Source organism: Dendropsophus ebraccatus, unplaced genomic scaffold (assembly GCF_027789765.1).
Source record: "Dendropsophus ebraccatus isolate aDenEbr1 unplaced genomic scaffold, aDenEbr1.pat pat_scaffold_1075_ctg1, whole genome shotgun sequence".
Lineage (NCBI taxonomy): Eukaryota > Metazoa > Chordata > Amphibia > Anura > Hylidae > Dendropsophus > Dendropsophus ebraccatus.
In genome coordinates, this window is record NW_027208492.1 from 1 (window position 1) to 17,981 (window position 17,981).

General features: G+C 43.6%; 1 protein-coding gene across 1 annotated transcript; it reads right to left on the reverse strand.

Annotated features, from left to right (window-relative positions):
- Positions 1-7,671: 7,671 nt before the first annotated feature.
- LOC138774742 (PRA1 family protein 3) lies at positions 7,672-17,831 on the reverse strand. The gene is made up of 3 exons (XM_069955691.1): positions 17,474-17,831; positions 10,050-10,267; positions 7,672-8,636 (listed from the first exon to the last, which is right to left on the reverse strand). Exons 1-3 carry the CDS (start codon positions 17,653-17,655, stop codon positions 8,464-8,466), a joined length of 573 nt encoding a protein of 190 aa, XP_069811792.1. The 5' UTR covers positions 17,656-17,831; the 3' UTR covers positions 7,672-8,463.
- Positions 17,832-17,981: the final 150 nt, after the last annotated feature.

The window sequence follows — 17,981 nt, forward strand, 5'->3', positions numbered from 1 at the left end:
CCTTCATCCTCTGCATTGTTCTCGTACAGTTTGAAGTGTAATCCTATGTCTGATACAAGCCTTTAGAGAACTGGGGCGGGGCTAGCACCCCAGAGCACTGCTTGTGGCCCCGCCCTCAGGATTACACCTCAAACTCACGGGGAACAGTGCCGAGGTTGAATATAAGAGACTGTTTTTCTCAGTGCCCCGTATGTAATAGGGTTCATCCAATTTTCAGTGCCCCGTATGTAATAGGGTTCATCCATTTTCATTTTAAGGACAACCCACACCTAGAAAGTAATTGTGAAAAATCAGCTTTTATGTGCTGTTATGTTCTCACTACACAATAAACCAGTCCCATCAATCACAGCTACACAAATAGAACAGTTGACATGGTTGTCATACTTGAAATACAGCAATTAGAAAGGCATCTTATGAATTGCCTCTTCGGCTTTGGTTACCAGCTAGTGAAGTGCTACAGATAGAGAGGTCGGCAATCAGCCCTCTTTAACACGTATTATTGTAAAGACGTAACATTGGGCCTACACCAGATGTGGAGTTTTGCCACAGTCTATCAAAACAAGGGAACAATGGTTCTGCTGAACCCAACATGGTGAGATCCATGGGAGTGCAGCTGGTGCTGCAACTTAGGCTGGGTTTACACTACTTTTTGCAATCCATTTTTTCATCCGTTTTTTTCATAAAAAGGATGCAACTGTGTGCATCTGTTTTTCCATTGACTTCAATTATTAAAAAAGGGTCAAAACGGATCAGTTTATTTTTTGACGGACAAAAAACGTGGTCAACCACGTATTTTGTCCGTCAAAAAAAAAAAAAGATCTGTTTTGATCAATTAAAAAACAGATGCACACAGTTGCATCCTTAAAAAAAAAAAAAAAAAAAAAAAAAAAAACGGATTGCAAAAACGTAGTGTGAACCCAGCCTTGGCTCTTAAAGGGACCCAGGCATGGTCAGGTATGGGAGGGGGGAGTAAAGAGGTGTTACAGCTCTTGCAATGCAGGAGCTCAGGAAAGCCTCTTTGACATTTCTTACTATATAATAAAAAGCATTTTTATACATTCTGGAAGCACAGCTGGATATATGAAAGGCGCCATGGGGAAGATTTATCAAGTTGGCATAAAGCAGAATTATCTTAGTTGCCCCTAGCAACCAATCAGATTCCACTTTTCATTTCTCACAGATTCTTTGATAAATGAAATGTAGAATCTGATCGGTTGCTAGGGGCAACTAAGACAATTCTACTTTACACCAGTTTGATAAATCTCCCCCTGTGTCTCCTTGTCCTAACGGCTATCTCTAACAGTGTCAGTAGTTTGGAATGTGAATTGCAGCTTACAGATTCCCTTTAGAGGGGAACTCCACATAAGGAAAACATTTTCTATTAAAAGTTATAGACAGGGGGCAGGGTGGTGATATCACAGGAGGCTTGGCTGGATCCCCCAATCCCCTGAGGGATTCACCATCTCTGACCAGCCAGAAAGCAGGTGCAGCACTGATTTCACTGATTGTGCAAAGTCTACAGTGAAATTAGGGCTGTATTCACATTTGTTGGGAGTTTAATTGTAGTAGAGCAGCGTATTCACAAAAATTATGCAGTAACACAAGTAAATGATGCTAAACCAGCAGAAAGGATCAGAGCCAGCAATGCCAATCCCACTTGGAGAAAAAACAAGGCATAAACAGTATATCCCAGAAAAGATAATATTGAGATAATATTGGATAAACTCCTTATTGTGGGGCTCAACTTCAAAGATAAAAGATGCTTGATCATAATATGTGCTTGGAAAGGAGAAGAAATAAAATCAAAAAGTTCTTTACTTTATTGCAATATCAGCGTTACAGGTAGAGAATACAGCGCGCTGTGTGGTGTTACAGTTAGAGAATACAGTGTGCTGTTGTGGTGTTACAGGTAGAGAATACAGCGCGCTGTGTGGTGTTACAGGTAGAGAATACAGCGTGCTGTGTGGTGTTACAGGTAGAGAATACAGCGCGCTGTGTGGTGTTACAGGTAGAGAATACAGCGTGCTGTGTGTGTTACAGGTAGAGAATACAGTGTGCTGGGTGGTCTTACAGGTAGTAACTGTGTGCTGTGTGGTGTTACAGGTAGAGAATACAGCGTGCTGTGTGTGTTACAGGTAGAGAATACAGTGTGCTGGGTGGTCTTACAGGTAGTAACTGTGTGCTGTGTGGTGTAACAGGTAGTGCTGTGTGGTTGGGACCACAATGAAATGATAAAGTACCGCAAATAATTCAGTAACACAATGAAACTGCAATGTGTGAACACAGCCTAGATGTTCTGTAACAGATTTGGGCTGGAATGGGCAGGGTAGAGGACTGTGATGAACAGCTGAGGGAAAGCATTCTGGAAACAGTACTGCATTCAGGGAACTGCTCAACCAGGAAGTACAGAAACATAATACAGACCACCCCCACACTCCCCCCCCCCCCCCCCAAAAAAAAAGAAAATTGATTTTTTGGAGATTCAAAACTGGGATAGAGTGGTAAGTAATGCGATATGCTTTTGCAGAAGTTCGTTTTTTTTTAACCTCTACCTGGAGTTCCCCTATAAGGCCACATTCACACGTTCCATGTTCTGCATGGAACACAGACGTGGAATGCATGTAACGGACTTCATTCCCGCCCGGGCAGCATCTATGATAAGATGCTGGAAGCGGGGGAACTGTATTCATATGCGCAGCGCTGTAATGAATCAGCCGCGCGGCTCTGTCATTACAGCGCGGCGCATATGAATACAGATCCCCCGCTTCCAGCATCTTATCACAGATGCTGCCCAGGCGGGGGAGAAGTCCGTTACATGCATTCCACGTCTATGTTCAGTGCAGAACACGGAACTTGCGAATGCGGCCTAAGGGTAGCTTCATACATAACTTAATCAGTGGAATTTACGCTGCGAGTTCGCTGTCCAGCCACAGTGCACTGATTGGCTGAGCAGAACGTCCAGATGTCAGGAGCCACAGAACAAGGCACTTAGAATTAGAAAAAACATCACCAAAAATCCTTTAAAAATGTATAACACAAACACTTGATTTGGTCATTTTCTGATGATAAATTTCCTTTAAATATATGTCTAAGTGAATTTCATTTCTCTAAATTGTAAAAGAAAACCAACACACAATTCTAGGTTTCATCAGGTTTCAGTTTATTAATAAAATGCTTCTCATTTCCAAAGCTTCAATACACATCTGTGAAATATTGCACTAATGCTATACATTACACATGCATCGCTGCTAGAAATTCCTGTTTCTTTTGTCGCCATTGAACAAGCACTGCCTCTATCCTAGCTAAAACCACAAGGCATTTTAATGTATTGCCTCAAATCTGTTCTACCAGATATGTAATCACCGGTCATTTACAATGTGTACCGGACTATATATATTATTACTACAACAGACTGATAAGCTCAAACAACAGCCGGAATTAATGTTCATGTTCATTAATTCCGTCCGTTGTTTGAGCTTTCAGTGTGTTGTGGGAACATAGCCTAAAGAAAATCCATCAGAAGCAAACCAATAGGAGAAGCCATTCAGAATTCAGCAGTCAGAAATATAGGGTGTGAGCCTTCCCTCTAGGAACAGTCATACTCTTCATGGGCTGAGGCTACTACTAAGGGTGGCACCAGGGAGGGGCGGAAGAAGAGGGGAGCGCAGACTGATCCTTTACTGCAGCTGAGTCCAACACATAATCGTGGGATTATAATACAGATACTGTAGCATGAAGATTGTTTATATCCAGTCCCATCTTGTTTATCCAGCATCTATGCCAACCTATGGGTTCCTATGCCTACCCACATCACAATCTAATCCTATACTCAGGGGTTATCTTCCACTCTCCTCCTGCTATCCAAGCTCCTTTTAAAGAGAAAACTGCTGACAAATATTCAAGAGTCACAGAATGGCCAGGACACAAGTTCCCCCAAATTGCATGGCCTCTCCCAGCATCATCTACCATTGGCAGGCAGGGCTCTCTGAGCTGAAATCCCCAACAGGTGCCATTAATCGGGTTTGTGGCGGGTAGTGAGTGCCGCCTTTGGGGCAGCACCACAATCAGAATGAATGGCGCCTGCAGAGAGAGCCCTACCTGTCAATCCTAGATGAAGAGGGTAGGGTGAGGCCAGGGAACTTCAATGTCCTGACCACACCTCTGACTTTTTACATGGTAGGATAAAAGACAGTTCCCTGTGACAGTTTCCCTTTAAGTCCTATGACCTATTATTTGCTGACAATAAATGTAACAGATCTCCTTCACAGTCAGTCTTAGGATACAATATATATTCCGATAGATTGTTACATTAAGAGTGCAGACAGTGCAGAGAAGTTGCAGCTGCACTGGGATTAAATGCAGGAATTAGTGCGTGTATCAAAAAAGCAGCAATTGAGGTCAAAGGGGAACACTTGCTTAAAACCATGCACATTTATAAAAAAAAAGGTATAATCTTTTAAGTGTTAGGTACAAATTGTTTCCTAGTATGGCCGATAAGGAGAGGAAGAATTTGTTTCATGGCTAGGAAGGTCTGACAAATGGGATGAACAGTCCATCAGTCAGGATGACTCTTAGACGCCCTAATAACAGTAACCCAGCGTGCAGTAAGTACACTCCTGCATCACGATGGGGGCGGGGTGGGGGGGGGGGGGGGTGGTCACATAAGCGCACCTCGTCCTCAGTGCTCTCCACGCTGGCTAACAAAGAGGGGCTTCACGAGGTATCGCCCTTTACAACACCCCCTCCAGGGTATGTACACATGTAGTAATAGTGTTGTTGGGTGAAGCAGGAAGTTATATCAGTTATATGCACCAAGACAATGCAAGTTAATGCACTTTCTGGGCTGCAACTTGTCCCCATCACAAGGAGCCTGTCTGGTGATCCAGCGGGCCATAAGCCCAAGCACTGCATACTCCTGTACACAGCTGCAGAGACATGTCCTACTCTACCTCCTGTTTGATGTCATAGATAAAAAAAAAAAACTAATTATGTCCAATCATATTCATGATGGGGACCTTCTGCAAGTTTCTTAGGCCACAAATATAGTCAAATGATGGAGAATTAGGTTATATATAGCAGACATGATGACAATGTTTAATGGCGTGGGGATGCAAGATGAATAAGCACAAAATGGAGGAAGCCACAGTTATGAGAGACGCTTTATTTTCCCTTTTGAATTCAACTAGATAGCGGATAAAGCATCAAATAAACTAAATATAAAACCCTGGGATGCTCTGTCAGTTCTTTTATTCTGGGAAAAGTTGGGCGACAATTACAGTACCAGTTCAAGCAGCTTTAGCTTACCATAGAGCTGGTTTCACACTCACCACACTTGAGTTTGACAGAAGTCTAGTTATGATAACTTGAGAGGATAGGGTGCCTGACATTATCAATTAAAGGGAACCTGTCCTCACTTTCATGCTGCCTGAACCACAAGTCATTTGGCAGTGCCAGGTGGCCTCTCTATATCAAACCAGCAAGTAATACGTCAATCAAGGCCACATTGCTTGGGATAACCAGTGGTTCAGTCAGCATAAAATGATGAAAGGTTCCCTTTAAGTCCTCCAATGCAGACATGCTTTACAGCCACTTTTTTTTTTGTTAAAAGGTGTTATCCAGTGTTGAAAAAGCATGTGCACATTCTTCCAGAGACAGCACCACTCTTGTCTCAAGTTTGGAAGGAGTTTTGCAACTCAGTCCTAGTGAAGTGAATGGAACTTAATTGCAACCTACACTTGAATCGGAGACAAGTCGAGTTGAAGAAAGTAGCCATGTTTTTCTAACACTGGATAACCCCTTTAAAAGGGGTTTTGCAGGCAAACTAGACTGATGATCCATCTACAGGAAGCAGTTGGCTCCATTCACCTGGTTACTACACATCAGTAATTTGTTTTGTCCCATTCAGGCTCCTGAAAAGACAAATTCCTTCAAAAAGACATATTTCCCTAATAGGTTCTAATCCAGACAACCCCTTTCAACTATTTGCAGTTTAAATGCAAATGGCCTTTTGGTTATTTAGCTCTAATAGGAGCATGGACTTGGTATATAAAAGATAAAAAGGTTAGTCCCTAGCCGTTCCCTTTGGCAGAATAAATGACTTACTGTACATCAGTATATTACAACAGCTGGGGGAATCCATGGTGCCACAGTAATAATGAGAATGGCCGCCTACTCCATGATACTGATCACTATGGCGTCCACTGCAATACAATCAGAAAAAAAAAGGTCATGCGGATAAGAGAAAGTTCACACAGGGCTAAAATGCCGCAGATTTTCCCAACTAACTTCAATAAGGAGATCAAAACCTCCAACAAATCTCATTCATGTGTGAACATACCCTTATCTTTTAGAAGCCTCTTTACTATACAGTTACATTCTACAAAACCTTTTCAAACACAATCGCCAGATCAGGGAGAAAAGCGTTAAAAAACAAGGGGTTTCCCTACAGTGTTGGTCTCAGACTGTGGTTACCCCAGTTGTGCCAGATCATACCCTACCAAATTTGGTGCAAAAAAGCAAACAAACAAAAACAGCCATATGCACAATTTGCTGGTTTCTATAGGACGTAAGGTTTTGCATAGACTTCCTTTTATACGTGTGCAAAAACTGCAGGAAATAAAGAAATATATTAAAAGAAATTAATATTGTAAATATAATAATATAGAAGTATATCAAAGCAAAATAGGTTTACATTAATACAGATATATTAAGCCCATTGTAAAAGGAGAAGTCATGGCCACATCCTCCTGTTTTCATAGTGTGGGGCCCAGGCCATAATCAGAGTGGCTTCCATATAGTGACTGGCACACTGGCTTAGTGGTTTATAAAACTGTGCAATTCTACAAGCTTCTTCATGTTATGCATCATCTTCAATACTGCACTAGCAATAAATATAGGGCACAGTAAACCTACCGAATAGTCAGTATTAACAATGGAAGGAGATAAGACCATAGGAGAATGGGCGATAATATGGGTCTTTGTAATCTAAGAATTTATTAAGAGGAAAAAAAAAAATTATTGAAAAGAACTCGATGTGATCAATAGCTTCCATTGTATTAGGCACAGTGTATCCCCCAGGGTGACAGGCTGCACCCACAAACATTACACTATTGGCAGCATCCGATGACATTTACCTAATACATATGGGCAGATGAGAAGTCAGGGACAGAATGCTACAGATAACACAGTGACACCTTGTGCTCTCTTCAATAAGCTTTATTTGCAATGACACAGCGCACTCCTTTAAAGCATCACTGTAATTTAAATATCCTTATGATGTGTCAAAAGTTTATAATGGTCAGAGTCTCAGTCCTAAGACCCCTCCAATCATATTGAGAAGTGCTTCTCACAGAGGTGTGTGTGTGTGTGTGTGTGTATGTATATATATATATATATATATATATATATATACACACACACACACACACACATATACAATGCAAGTTGGATCCGCGGCAATGCAGTACGAGACGCACGGTCCTCACGGGGTTCGGCCAACCCCCAATCGTATTCAGAAAAAAAGAGGAGTAGAGGACAGCATCTCTTTATAAAGTGCTCAGTTTTTTATTGTGCCAATTTGCTATAAAAGTGCAACGTTTCAGCTCTATGAGCCTTTGTCAAGCATGCTTGACATAGGCTCATTGAGCTGAAACGTTGCACTTTTATAGCAAATTGGCACAATAAAGAACTGAGCACTAAGAGATGCTGTCCTCTACTCCTCTTTTTTCTATATATATATATATATTTATTTTATTTTTTTTAATTCATTAATTTTTAATACTTAGAGGGGGTCTCAGCACTGAGGTCCCGACCAATATAAACTCGACACGCGGCATAGACGTGTCAAAAGTTTAATTTAAATGGCCGTGACGCTCTACGTTAAGCCCTTTAGACCGACAAATTTCTCTTTACAGCTTATGCAACAAAATGAAGGAAAAGAATGTAAAGCTAATAATAATAATAATAATAATAATAATAATGAGGGGGGAATGCTAAAACATAAAATAGATATATTAGCTCTGAAAATTTGGGCAAAGTCATTATATAGGCAAACAGGACTTTCCTGTGTATCCAAAGCAAGTGCAAAATGAACAATGCTCAGCATTACAATGAAATGATAACACATGAAACACTTTCTGTACTGTTCAGTAGGGAGGCAGGAGGGGGTAAGGGTTGCCCCCATATTTCTGAGACCACATGAGAGAGTGTGGGTTTAGGTGTAGAAGACAAAGGTTCTAGTATAAGATATCAAAAAAGAAGCTGGCCCCATTGTGGATACAGTAGCGGGGTAACCACGTCACACTGAGAAACACAGTACAAAACCAGGTCTCCATGTCAGACCTATTGTTTTGGGAAGAACACATGGCAGTGAGGTGCTGCCCCCAGTACACACAACTGAAACAAAAAGATAACCTCATATGGTACAAGACTGAGGAGTGCAGGGATGTGTGGGGGCCGTTGTGCTTATTCCTTCACTTTACTGATGTAGTCAGCTATTTTTGCAAAATTTTCTTCCTGTTGTTCAAGGGCGTCCAGTACAATCCCCATTGGGGTCTTCTTCAGTCCGACGCCTTCTATCTTGTTCTCCAGCTTGTTCTTCATGTTGCGGAGCCTCAGGGAGGCATGGATGAACATCACTGAGGGGCAGAAGGAGCAGGAGAGGTTAATGGTGGAGATTTTTAAAGTTTTTTCACCTTTGGCGATCCTACTCTTGTATATTCAAGAAATAACACTGCCTCAAAAGAACAAACTCTGTACATATGCACAGCTCTGTCCATGTGTCCCATCACAGCATGGGGACATGATAGCGGGAAGACATCAAAGAGGATCACCATGCTGAAAATGACACTCAGTCTGCAGGCAGCATACTACAAGAACAGCTTCAGGCCCAGATCAGTGCAAGTGTCAGGTGTGCTGATCAATAAATTATGACCTATCCTGTGGATAGCTCAGTCTATTTAGAACAGAAAAAAAAAAATTAAAGCAGAACTATCAGCAGGTTAGACAAACCTAACCCGCTGATATGTCCCTGTTGCACAGGAGACACAGAGGATGAAAGTATGTCTCTGCCCGCCCAAATAGAGCCAATCCAGCCCGCTCTGTTCATTATCATTAGAAAGGGACGGGTCGTTGGGGGTAGATCAGCGCTATGGGGACAGGCAGTGCTCCTAATGGTCTCACTGGACTGTGTAGCACCGGAGCAGCGCCAAGGAGGAAGGTAAGAAACACACCTTCCGCCTCTGTGACTCCTGAGCAGTAGGGACATAACAGCAGGTTAGATTAGTCTAATCTGCTGATAGTTCCCCTTTAAAGAAAATGGTCCTAACATGCTGCTGTTCCCCTTTAAACTATCTAGTCTAAGAAATTAGTTTTAGTAAGCCTAGGCCACTATATTGTATTCAGTGGAACAAGATTCTTCCATCCAATAAGGATCCTAATTTACAGTTAGAAAAGGGAAACATTGTTTTTAATAAGGTTGTCCACAAATCCGTGAAAACGGATCAGTGTGTTGTGGTCGGGAGTCTGGACAGCACAAAAATAGGACCTACACTAATACGTTTTGCGGTCCGGGGCTCCATAGACTAGAATCCCCTTTACATCAGAAGTGCGTGGTCTGTGATCGCGGGGGCACATGGATGTGCTGCCAACAATCACAAACTGTGCATTACGGTCTCACCCATGGATGTGTGGAGGCCTTAAAATAAACTTTTCAGTAGATTTATGGTTAGCATGACAACCTGACAGGCTCCCTAAATCCCAAACAAACAAGTTTTACATATCAGAGAAAAACCTAGCTTTAAACCTTAGCCGTGGCATCAGGGAAGCATCTGAAGGGTGGTGTCCTCAGCTCCCCCTACCTCTAGGTTGATAGATGGGTTTTCTCACTAAGCAAAAAGCAGGAAGTCACTGCCGCTTAAGCCAAGCCGCAAAGATGGAAGCCGGGAAGACGGCCTTCCAGACACTTCCCCCATGCCAAAGCTCAGGTTTCTCTCTTATACGCTACAACAGAAGGTCATAATGAATATATCAGCAGTAAAAAAATCACTTACATAAAAGTGGGAATGTTATTCCAAACACAAACACCATCACTCCTCCGCACATAGAGATGACAAAGTAGCTGGACAACATGATGGACATGACGAAAAGGGTGGGATACTGCTTCTTAAATTTACGGACAAAATCCTTATTGTGCGACGTCCACACAAACCCCAGGAAGACGAGGATGACTACTGTGGCTCCGAGGATCATGTTGAATGGACTTAAAAAGCTGAAGAAAGAGAAAGAAAACCAAAACCAAAATCAAAATCATAAGACAATAAAAATATTTTGTTTTTTAATTCTTTATTCTTTTTTCCTTTACAAAAATTCCCATTTAAAAAATAAAAATAAAATCAACAACAAAGTCATACTACATGGAAATATATAACATTCGATATACATTTCATTACCATATTACAACTCCTCCAGTAGTTATTTATACAATAAATTCCCCTCCCTACCCCCTCCCAATCCCTTTGTGGGGCAGACAGGCGCCACACACACACCTTTGCCTGATATTGTGGCTGGAGACATCGGGTCCTATTAGATGGAGAGATTTTTAATGATTAATGACTAACGATAAAAAAAAAAAAAAAAAAAAAACGCAAACGAAATTGTTTATCGTTAACCTGTTAACTTGAAATCGTTAACCATATTACACAGAACAATAGTCATTAGGTACGATCGTTACTATGATAGTTTACTCCTTCTGATCCCAGCAAAACAATTAACAATGAGCAATTACACTGAACGATTAGTGAACAAATGCAGAACTTAAGCGAATGAATGGGGAATTACAGCGAACAATTAACGATAATTTTAGGGTTAGGGCCCTTTTACACAGAAAGATTATCTGACAGATTATCTGCCAAAGATTTGAAGCCAAAACCAGGAACAGACTACAAACAGAGATCAGGTCATACAGGAAAACCTGAGATTCCTCCTCTTTTCAAACCCAGTCCTGGCCTTGGCTTCAAATCTTTGGCAGATAATCTTTCTGTGTAAAAGGGCCCTTAGATCTAAAACAACAACACATAGACAATTTTCCGATCGTTGCCTGCACAGAACGGTTATCGTTTAAATTAAAATATAACGATTTTTCACACAATAATCATCCCGTGTAATAGGGGCCCCAGATTCCACGTTAGGTTAGTTATGAGAGCTTAGTTTTCTCTAATCTCATTGTCATCCCCAAGCAAGGCCAGTTCTATTGATAATATACCATTAAATACCCCCTTGTGAGCCATTATATTTGCCACTTCAGCCCAGTATGATGTTATTACTTTACATGACCAAAAAGAGGTATTAGACCAGCCTCCTCCATCCCGCACCTATTACACCCGGAGCTATCTTTCCACAATAGAGTATAGTAAATTCTGTGCACCATTTAGAATTGTGTCTATGTTCGGGGTTACTTGATACCTTGGATATACCGCAAAGGACATTATTCAAATTTTCATCTTTAATTGGACCGATGTCCTTTTCCCATTGGCTTCTATATCCCCATGAAGCCTTGTCATACTTCAGCTCAGTCAGGATTTTATGTATCCTGGTGGTTAGATGTCGATCTCCTGTCAGTCGTCTTATACTATTTATTCCTTCATTGTGCTCTACTACAAACCAGTGGGTTCCCCTACTGCCTGACTGTGCAGTCTGGACCATCTCCTGAATCTTGCAAGTAAAGCTTGTCATAGACTTTAGACAGCTGGGGGCTAAAAGTGTGTTAACTTTAGCTCCACATATGCACACTCATTTTAGCTGAGCGTGAATGTATTCTGACCTGGTAGAGGACAGAATATCACTGCCAGACACCTCCCCGAGTACATAGGCATGGTTCATATTGAAAGCAAACACACCATACTGTTTTTTTTCTCCTCAACAATTGCCAGGAGGCCATAAGACATTAAGTGTTCAGCCAAAATTTCCCTTTTTTTGGCCAATGATTGTACTTTAGGATTCTTCTGCAGGCCCGGGTTATGACTCAACACTGAGACAAACCTGGGCGGGGGTGGGGGAAAAGGTTGGGGGAGGCAGTGAGAAATCAAAAACAGAATCCTCCTGCTGCCCCCTGAAACCTTCCCTGTCCGCTCGCCACACTTCATCTGCTCTAGTCACTCTGTCATTACATTCATTGCAATGCGATGAAAACTTGGCCGGCTTCCCTTACTAGCAGCGTACAGCAGATCTGCGGTGGGACTGAATAAGCAGGAAACTAAAATTAGATCAGAAATAGCTACTTATACCGGCCTGGAAAAGTGAATATCTCCAAGGGCGCAGGAACAGAATGTTAACAGATGTGCGCTCACAGGACCAACACCCTAACCCAGCAAACCAGAGGCCAACGCCACGTAAATACAAGGCACGGAGAGCTTTACATAGCAGCCATCTGCACCGGAGATCACTGCACTAACATGCCCAGCGCCAAGGGAAACTGACTATACTATAGTAACTCGGCTATACCATGTGAATGACAAGCATGCTGACTGTCTCCAGTGATGACCTGCAGCTGGACACACTAGAGATTATAATACAATATATAGCATGTAACAACTAATAGGAGCCATTAAGATACCCCTATTAAGGCTGGGTTCACACTACGTATATTTCAGTCAGTATTGTGGTCCTCATGTTGCAACCAAAACCAGGAGTGGATTGAAAACACAGAAAGGATCTGTTCACACACTGATGAAATTGAGTGGATGGCCGCCATATAATGGCAAATATTTGCTGTTATATTAAAACAATGGACATTGTATTGAAATAATGGCCGTTATTTACCGTTATATGACGGCCATCCACTCAATTTCAACATTGTGAACAGATCCTTTCTGTGTTTTCAATCCACTCCTGGTTGAGGTTGCAAAATACTGACTGAAATTTACTGTGTGTGAATCCAGCCTTACGATTATCGTTCAGATTAGCGTTAAATCGTTCGAATCTAAATGATAATCGTTCGGTTGAAATGCAGTTAACGATTAACGACCGAACGAGAAATCGTTAATCGCTTTATAAGACCTGGACCTATTTTTATCGTTGCTCGTTCGCAAAACGTTTGCAAATCGTTCGCATTTGATACGAACGCAATAGCGAAGAAGAAACGATCGCAAATACGATCATAAGTAACGATTATCGTTCCATGGAAATGAGTGAACGTTTTCAGGTCTTTCGCAATAGCGGTCGTTTGAGATTGTTAACGATTATGCGAAAGATAATCGTCCCGTGGAATAGGGCCCTAACTCTGTACCACTATGTTAATACATAATGAAAAAGTGTTGTCCACGATTAAGGGGCAATCCCTGCATAAGGGATAATCTAGAGAATAAGGACCCCAGTCTCCCCTTAAAATGTGCATGTGCCGCCACTCTATGCATTCATTCATCCTTGAGATTACCAGGGACCTGCGATCGGATAGTTATATGGGCAGGGGATAACTCTGCCACTTTAAGGAGCTGACTTTCCTATGTATGTATGTACTGCCAGATAACCTGTACTTTAGCTTTTCCTGCAAACTCCTAGGACATAAGATTATGTGACACTACAAGGAAAACCGTGCTATATTTGCCTATCCGCGAATGACCCTCTGTAGGTGTCGCAGCCTGGATTATATGCATCAGCGGGGATCACCAGCAGCATTAAAGGATTCCAGGGCCGTGCCAATAACTATTGATTGCATCCGTTTCCAAGATCCTCGAAGAAAACTGAACTAAAAAGGAATTACATGTCGCAGGACGTCCTGACAACACATAAACCAACATCAAACACGGCTGTCCGGGGCAGCTGATGCTGGCAGCGGGTACAGCCAGGGAGGGGATATTTAAGAAGTGATGAATGGTGCCACAAAGGAGGGCAGGCTGATATATGGAAGCACCGCACTACAGTATCCGAGTGTGCTATAATATCCAAAGATTATTACATATATCCAGCACAGGCAGCTATACACTACCCCACGTTATGACGCATCTAACATTGTACACACTACACAGAACCTGGAACACTGGGACAGCCATATAGTGTCATTAGTGTAATACTTATATATACACACACTATACATACAGCAGTGTCAGTGGTGTAATATATACACACACACACACTATATGTCTAGCAGTCTCAATGGTGTAATACCTATATACACTATACGTATAGCAGTGTCAGTGGTATAATATATACATACACTATACAGTGGTGTAATACTCATATATACTATACATACTTGTAAGGTGGAGCATGATTGATTGGTGCTTAAAGGGGTAGTGACAACCTAGACAAGTCAGGAGCGGGATGGACCTCTGTTACCTGTACTTATGTGAGGGCTTGGCATAAATACAAAGATCTGTGTGATCAGTATAAAGGCAGGACTAGAGGTTGTCACCCCCTAGTCATACAGTGATACAGGAGGGTGGGATATTACTGTTCAGGAGTGTAAGAAAGCTGGATGACAACCTGTGTGTAATCCACTGGCAGGAATCCTGCAGAAAGCACACATAAATGGCTCCTGGCACAGATCAGCCTCCCCACATGCTTGGCCAGAAATCTGCTGGAGAAACCCTCTTATGAGCCGCCTGTTACTCATCCATTTCCTATACCAAAAAGGTGTGGTTACCAGCATCACTGCTGCATGACCAGTGCCACACAACCCGCCTCCCACCAACCCAGGCTACAGTGCCACACAACCCGCCTCCCGCCAACCCAGGCTACAGTGCCACACAACCCGCCTCCCGCCAACCCAGGCTACAGTGCCACACAACCCGCCGCCCGCCAACCCAGGCTACAGTGCCACACAACCCGCCTCCCACCAATCCAGGCTACAGTGCCACACAACCCGCCTCCCACCAATCCAGGCTACAGTGCCACACAACCCGCCTCCCACAAATCCAGGCTACAGTGCCACACAACCCGCCTCCCACCAATCCAGGCTACAGTGCCACACAACCTGTCAATCCAGGCTACAGTGCCTTACAGCCCACCACCTGCCAATCCAGGCTACAGTAACACACAACCCACCAATCCAGGCTACTGTGCCACACAGCCCGCCTCCCGCCAATCCAGGCTACAGTGCCTTACGGCCCGCCACCTTCCAATCCAGGCTACAGTGCCACACAACAGGCCACCTGCCAATCCAGCCAGCAGCGCCACAAAACAGGGCAATGACTTCCTCTTGGCCTCCAGAACCGCTAAGTGTTACAGCTGTTGTGTAGGAATACCGGCCCATATGGACAGGATTACTCCTCACATTAGATGGAGGTGCTGACATGTTCTGGGTGGGCATTACGTCATGCCATCCTAGGACCAATCCATGACTATATGTCGTCAATGGCACAGGGCAGTTTCTTGCTGAAAGTGCCGCCGCCATAAGGTAACCAGCTGCCATAAAGGGATGATTTTGGTCGGCCACAATGCCTGGATATAGGGGACTGCCAAGTGTGTCCTGTTAACACTTGGCAGAAAGATTATATGGTTCATGTCGCTTGTGCCAAATTCTGACCCTCCCATCATTTGGCACCACAGAGATCTGGAGTCATCTGACCGGGCCATGTTTGTTCTCTGCTCAGTCACACAACAGTTACTGTTATTTCCCCCAGATTCCTTGAAATCCTCCTTTAGGGTAGCTTCACACGTACTGTATTGCAGCCGATTTGATGGCAACTGAACACATCATAAAAGCTTGTACATGTGAACACTCCCTTAAAAGGGATAGTGCGGCGCTAAGAAATTATTCACAAAATAACACACATTACAAATTTATACAGCTTTGTTATGTATGTGAATGGCCCCTTTCCAGCGTTCCCTGCCCGTGGACCCGAAGTGTGATGCACTATATATACCTGATTCGTGTCGACCCCCGTCCGCATTTCTTCTGACAGTGATGTAATCTTCGGGAGGGCGGCCGCAAATTAGTAGCATAAGAGCATTTAGGGCGTTGCTCTGGGCCAGAGAGCAACGCCACGGCCTGCCCCCTGCCCACTAGGCATATTCATAACTGCATAGGGGGCTCTGTACAGGACGGCTGCGCAGGGCAGCAGGCCCGTCGGAGACAGGCTGCTTCCTGCGCATGCGCGATCCCCTGGGAAATCCCTCAAGACATAAGTCTATCTTATACTCACGTCCTGAGTGACCACCGGGAGGATCGGCAGCAGCCCGGGGGATCACGCATGTGCAGGAAGCAGCCTGTCTCTGACGGGCCTGCTGCCCTGCGCAGCCGTCCTGCACAGAGCCCGCTATACAGTTATGAATATGCATAGTGGGCGGGACGGCTTTAAACAGGCAATTTTAAGAAACTTTGTAATTGGGTTTATTAGCTAAAAATGCATTTTATCAGGAAAAGCTGTTTGAAGCTCTCCCCCCAATCTTCATGGTTCTCTGATGGAGAGATTGAGTGCAGATAATGGCAGATTTGCCTAAACACCCAATTACAAAGTTTCTTAAAATCGCCTGCACTATTGATTTCTGCAAAAACAAAAATGTGACACTTTAAAGGGGTAGTGCACCAAAAAAATTTTCTTTCAAATCAACTGCTGCCATGAAGTGCCAGAGATTTGTAATTTACTTCTATTAAAAAATCTCAAGCCTTCCAGTACTTATCAGCTGCTGTATGCCCAACAGGAAGTTGTATTATTTCCAGTCTGGACAGCAGGAGAGGTTTTCTATGAGGATTTGCTCCTGTTTTGGACAGTTCCTGACATGGACAGAGGAGGCCACAGAGAGCACTGTGTCAGACAGGAGAGAAAACACCACTTCCTGCTGGACACACAGCAGCTGATAAGTACTGGAAGACTTGAGATTTTTTAATAGAAGTGAATTACAAATCTCTGGCACTTTATGGCACCAGTTGATTTGAAAGAATTTTTTTTTTGGTGGACTACCCCTTTAAGGGCTGTGAAGACGCATAGACTTTAGCAGGTGACATCTGGGATGTGATTCAGCCGTGTAGATGCTGTGTCATTACATGAGGACGTTGCAGACGCCACAGACCCCGCTTTACTTAGCTCCTCACCGCCCGGCCCTAATACAGACACACTCAGGAACCCAGGCTGCTCTCACATACGTGTAATAGGTCACAGTTCTGCTATAATGCTGTTAGTTCGGGTATCTAGAGCCATAGCCGGGACAGGATTTACAGTCATCATATACTTATGTGAAAACAGCCAAAGATCACATACTAGGACACCCTGAATATTGGGGTTATAGCTGTTTTCCCTGTACAATAGCTATAACCCCAATATTCAGGGCTGCTACCCCTCCAATAGCCAGAAATGAACACTGCTGAAAAGGAGATCTCTCTCCAGTCCAGCAGGAGTTATTAATCTGAAGCCTTGTGTCTCTGTAGAAGCACAGATACCAGCACGGCCGCCAGAGGGCGTTGTCCCCATCCTATATTGTAGTGTGCACGATAGATGTCAGCTCCCCCCACCAGCAGATGCCGCATCGTGCTACTTACCCCACCAGACAGATGACAGCTGCGGCCAGGGCCAGGTAGTTGGTCTGGTAATACAGCAGATTGCTGACAACTCGGTTATTCCACTTTGAGATGTCTTTAAAGTCCGGTCGGCCAAACCGGTCGGTACCGGGGAAGAAATCATCCCAGGCCCGTAGAGGAGCTACCTGGACGTCCATGTTCATGCAGCCCACAACGCTTTAAGAGACACTGCGCACGCGCGCAAATCTTCCGCAGCCCGATTACCTCATCCGGCAGGTGGGAGGCGCATGCGCTAGATGTAGCCAGTCACTGCCTCCGTCGCAAAACCCGACGCTTGGGATCGCCGCGTGTCGGCCATGTTGTGGTTGGCAATGGAGGGCATGAGCTAGGCGCCTATTACATTATGTATGTGTCATGTTATATGCCCACTGAGACACACAAGGGGAGATTTATTAAACATGGTGTACAGTGAAACTGGCTCAGTTGCCCCTAGCAACCAATCAGATTCCGCCTTTCATTCCTCACAGAC

Excerpts from the sequence above, each read along its gene's own strand:
- LOC138774742 (XM_069955691.1), bottom strand. The coding sequence starts at position 17,655 with ATGAACATGGACGTCCAGGTAGCTCCTCTACGGGCCTGGGATGATTTC. Across the intron at positions 10,268-17,473 it reads GCTGTCATCTGTCTGGTGGG|CTTTTTAAGTCCATTCAACA; the intron begins GTAAGTAGCACG and ends CTCTTTCTTCAG. Across the intron at positions 8,637-10,049 it reads AATAACATTCCCACTTTTAT|TGATGTTCATCCATGCCTCC; the intron begins GTAAGTGATTTT and ends TCTGCCCCTCAG.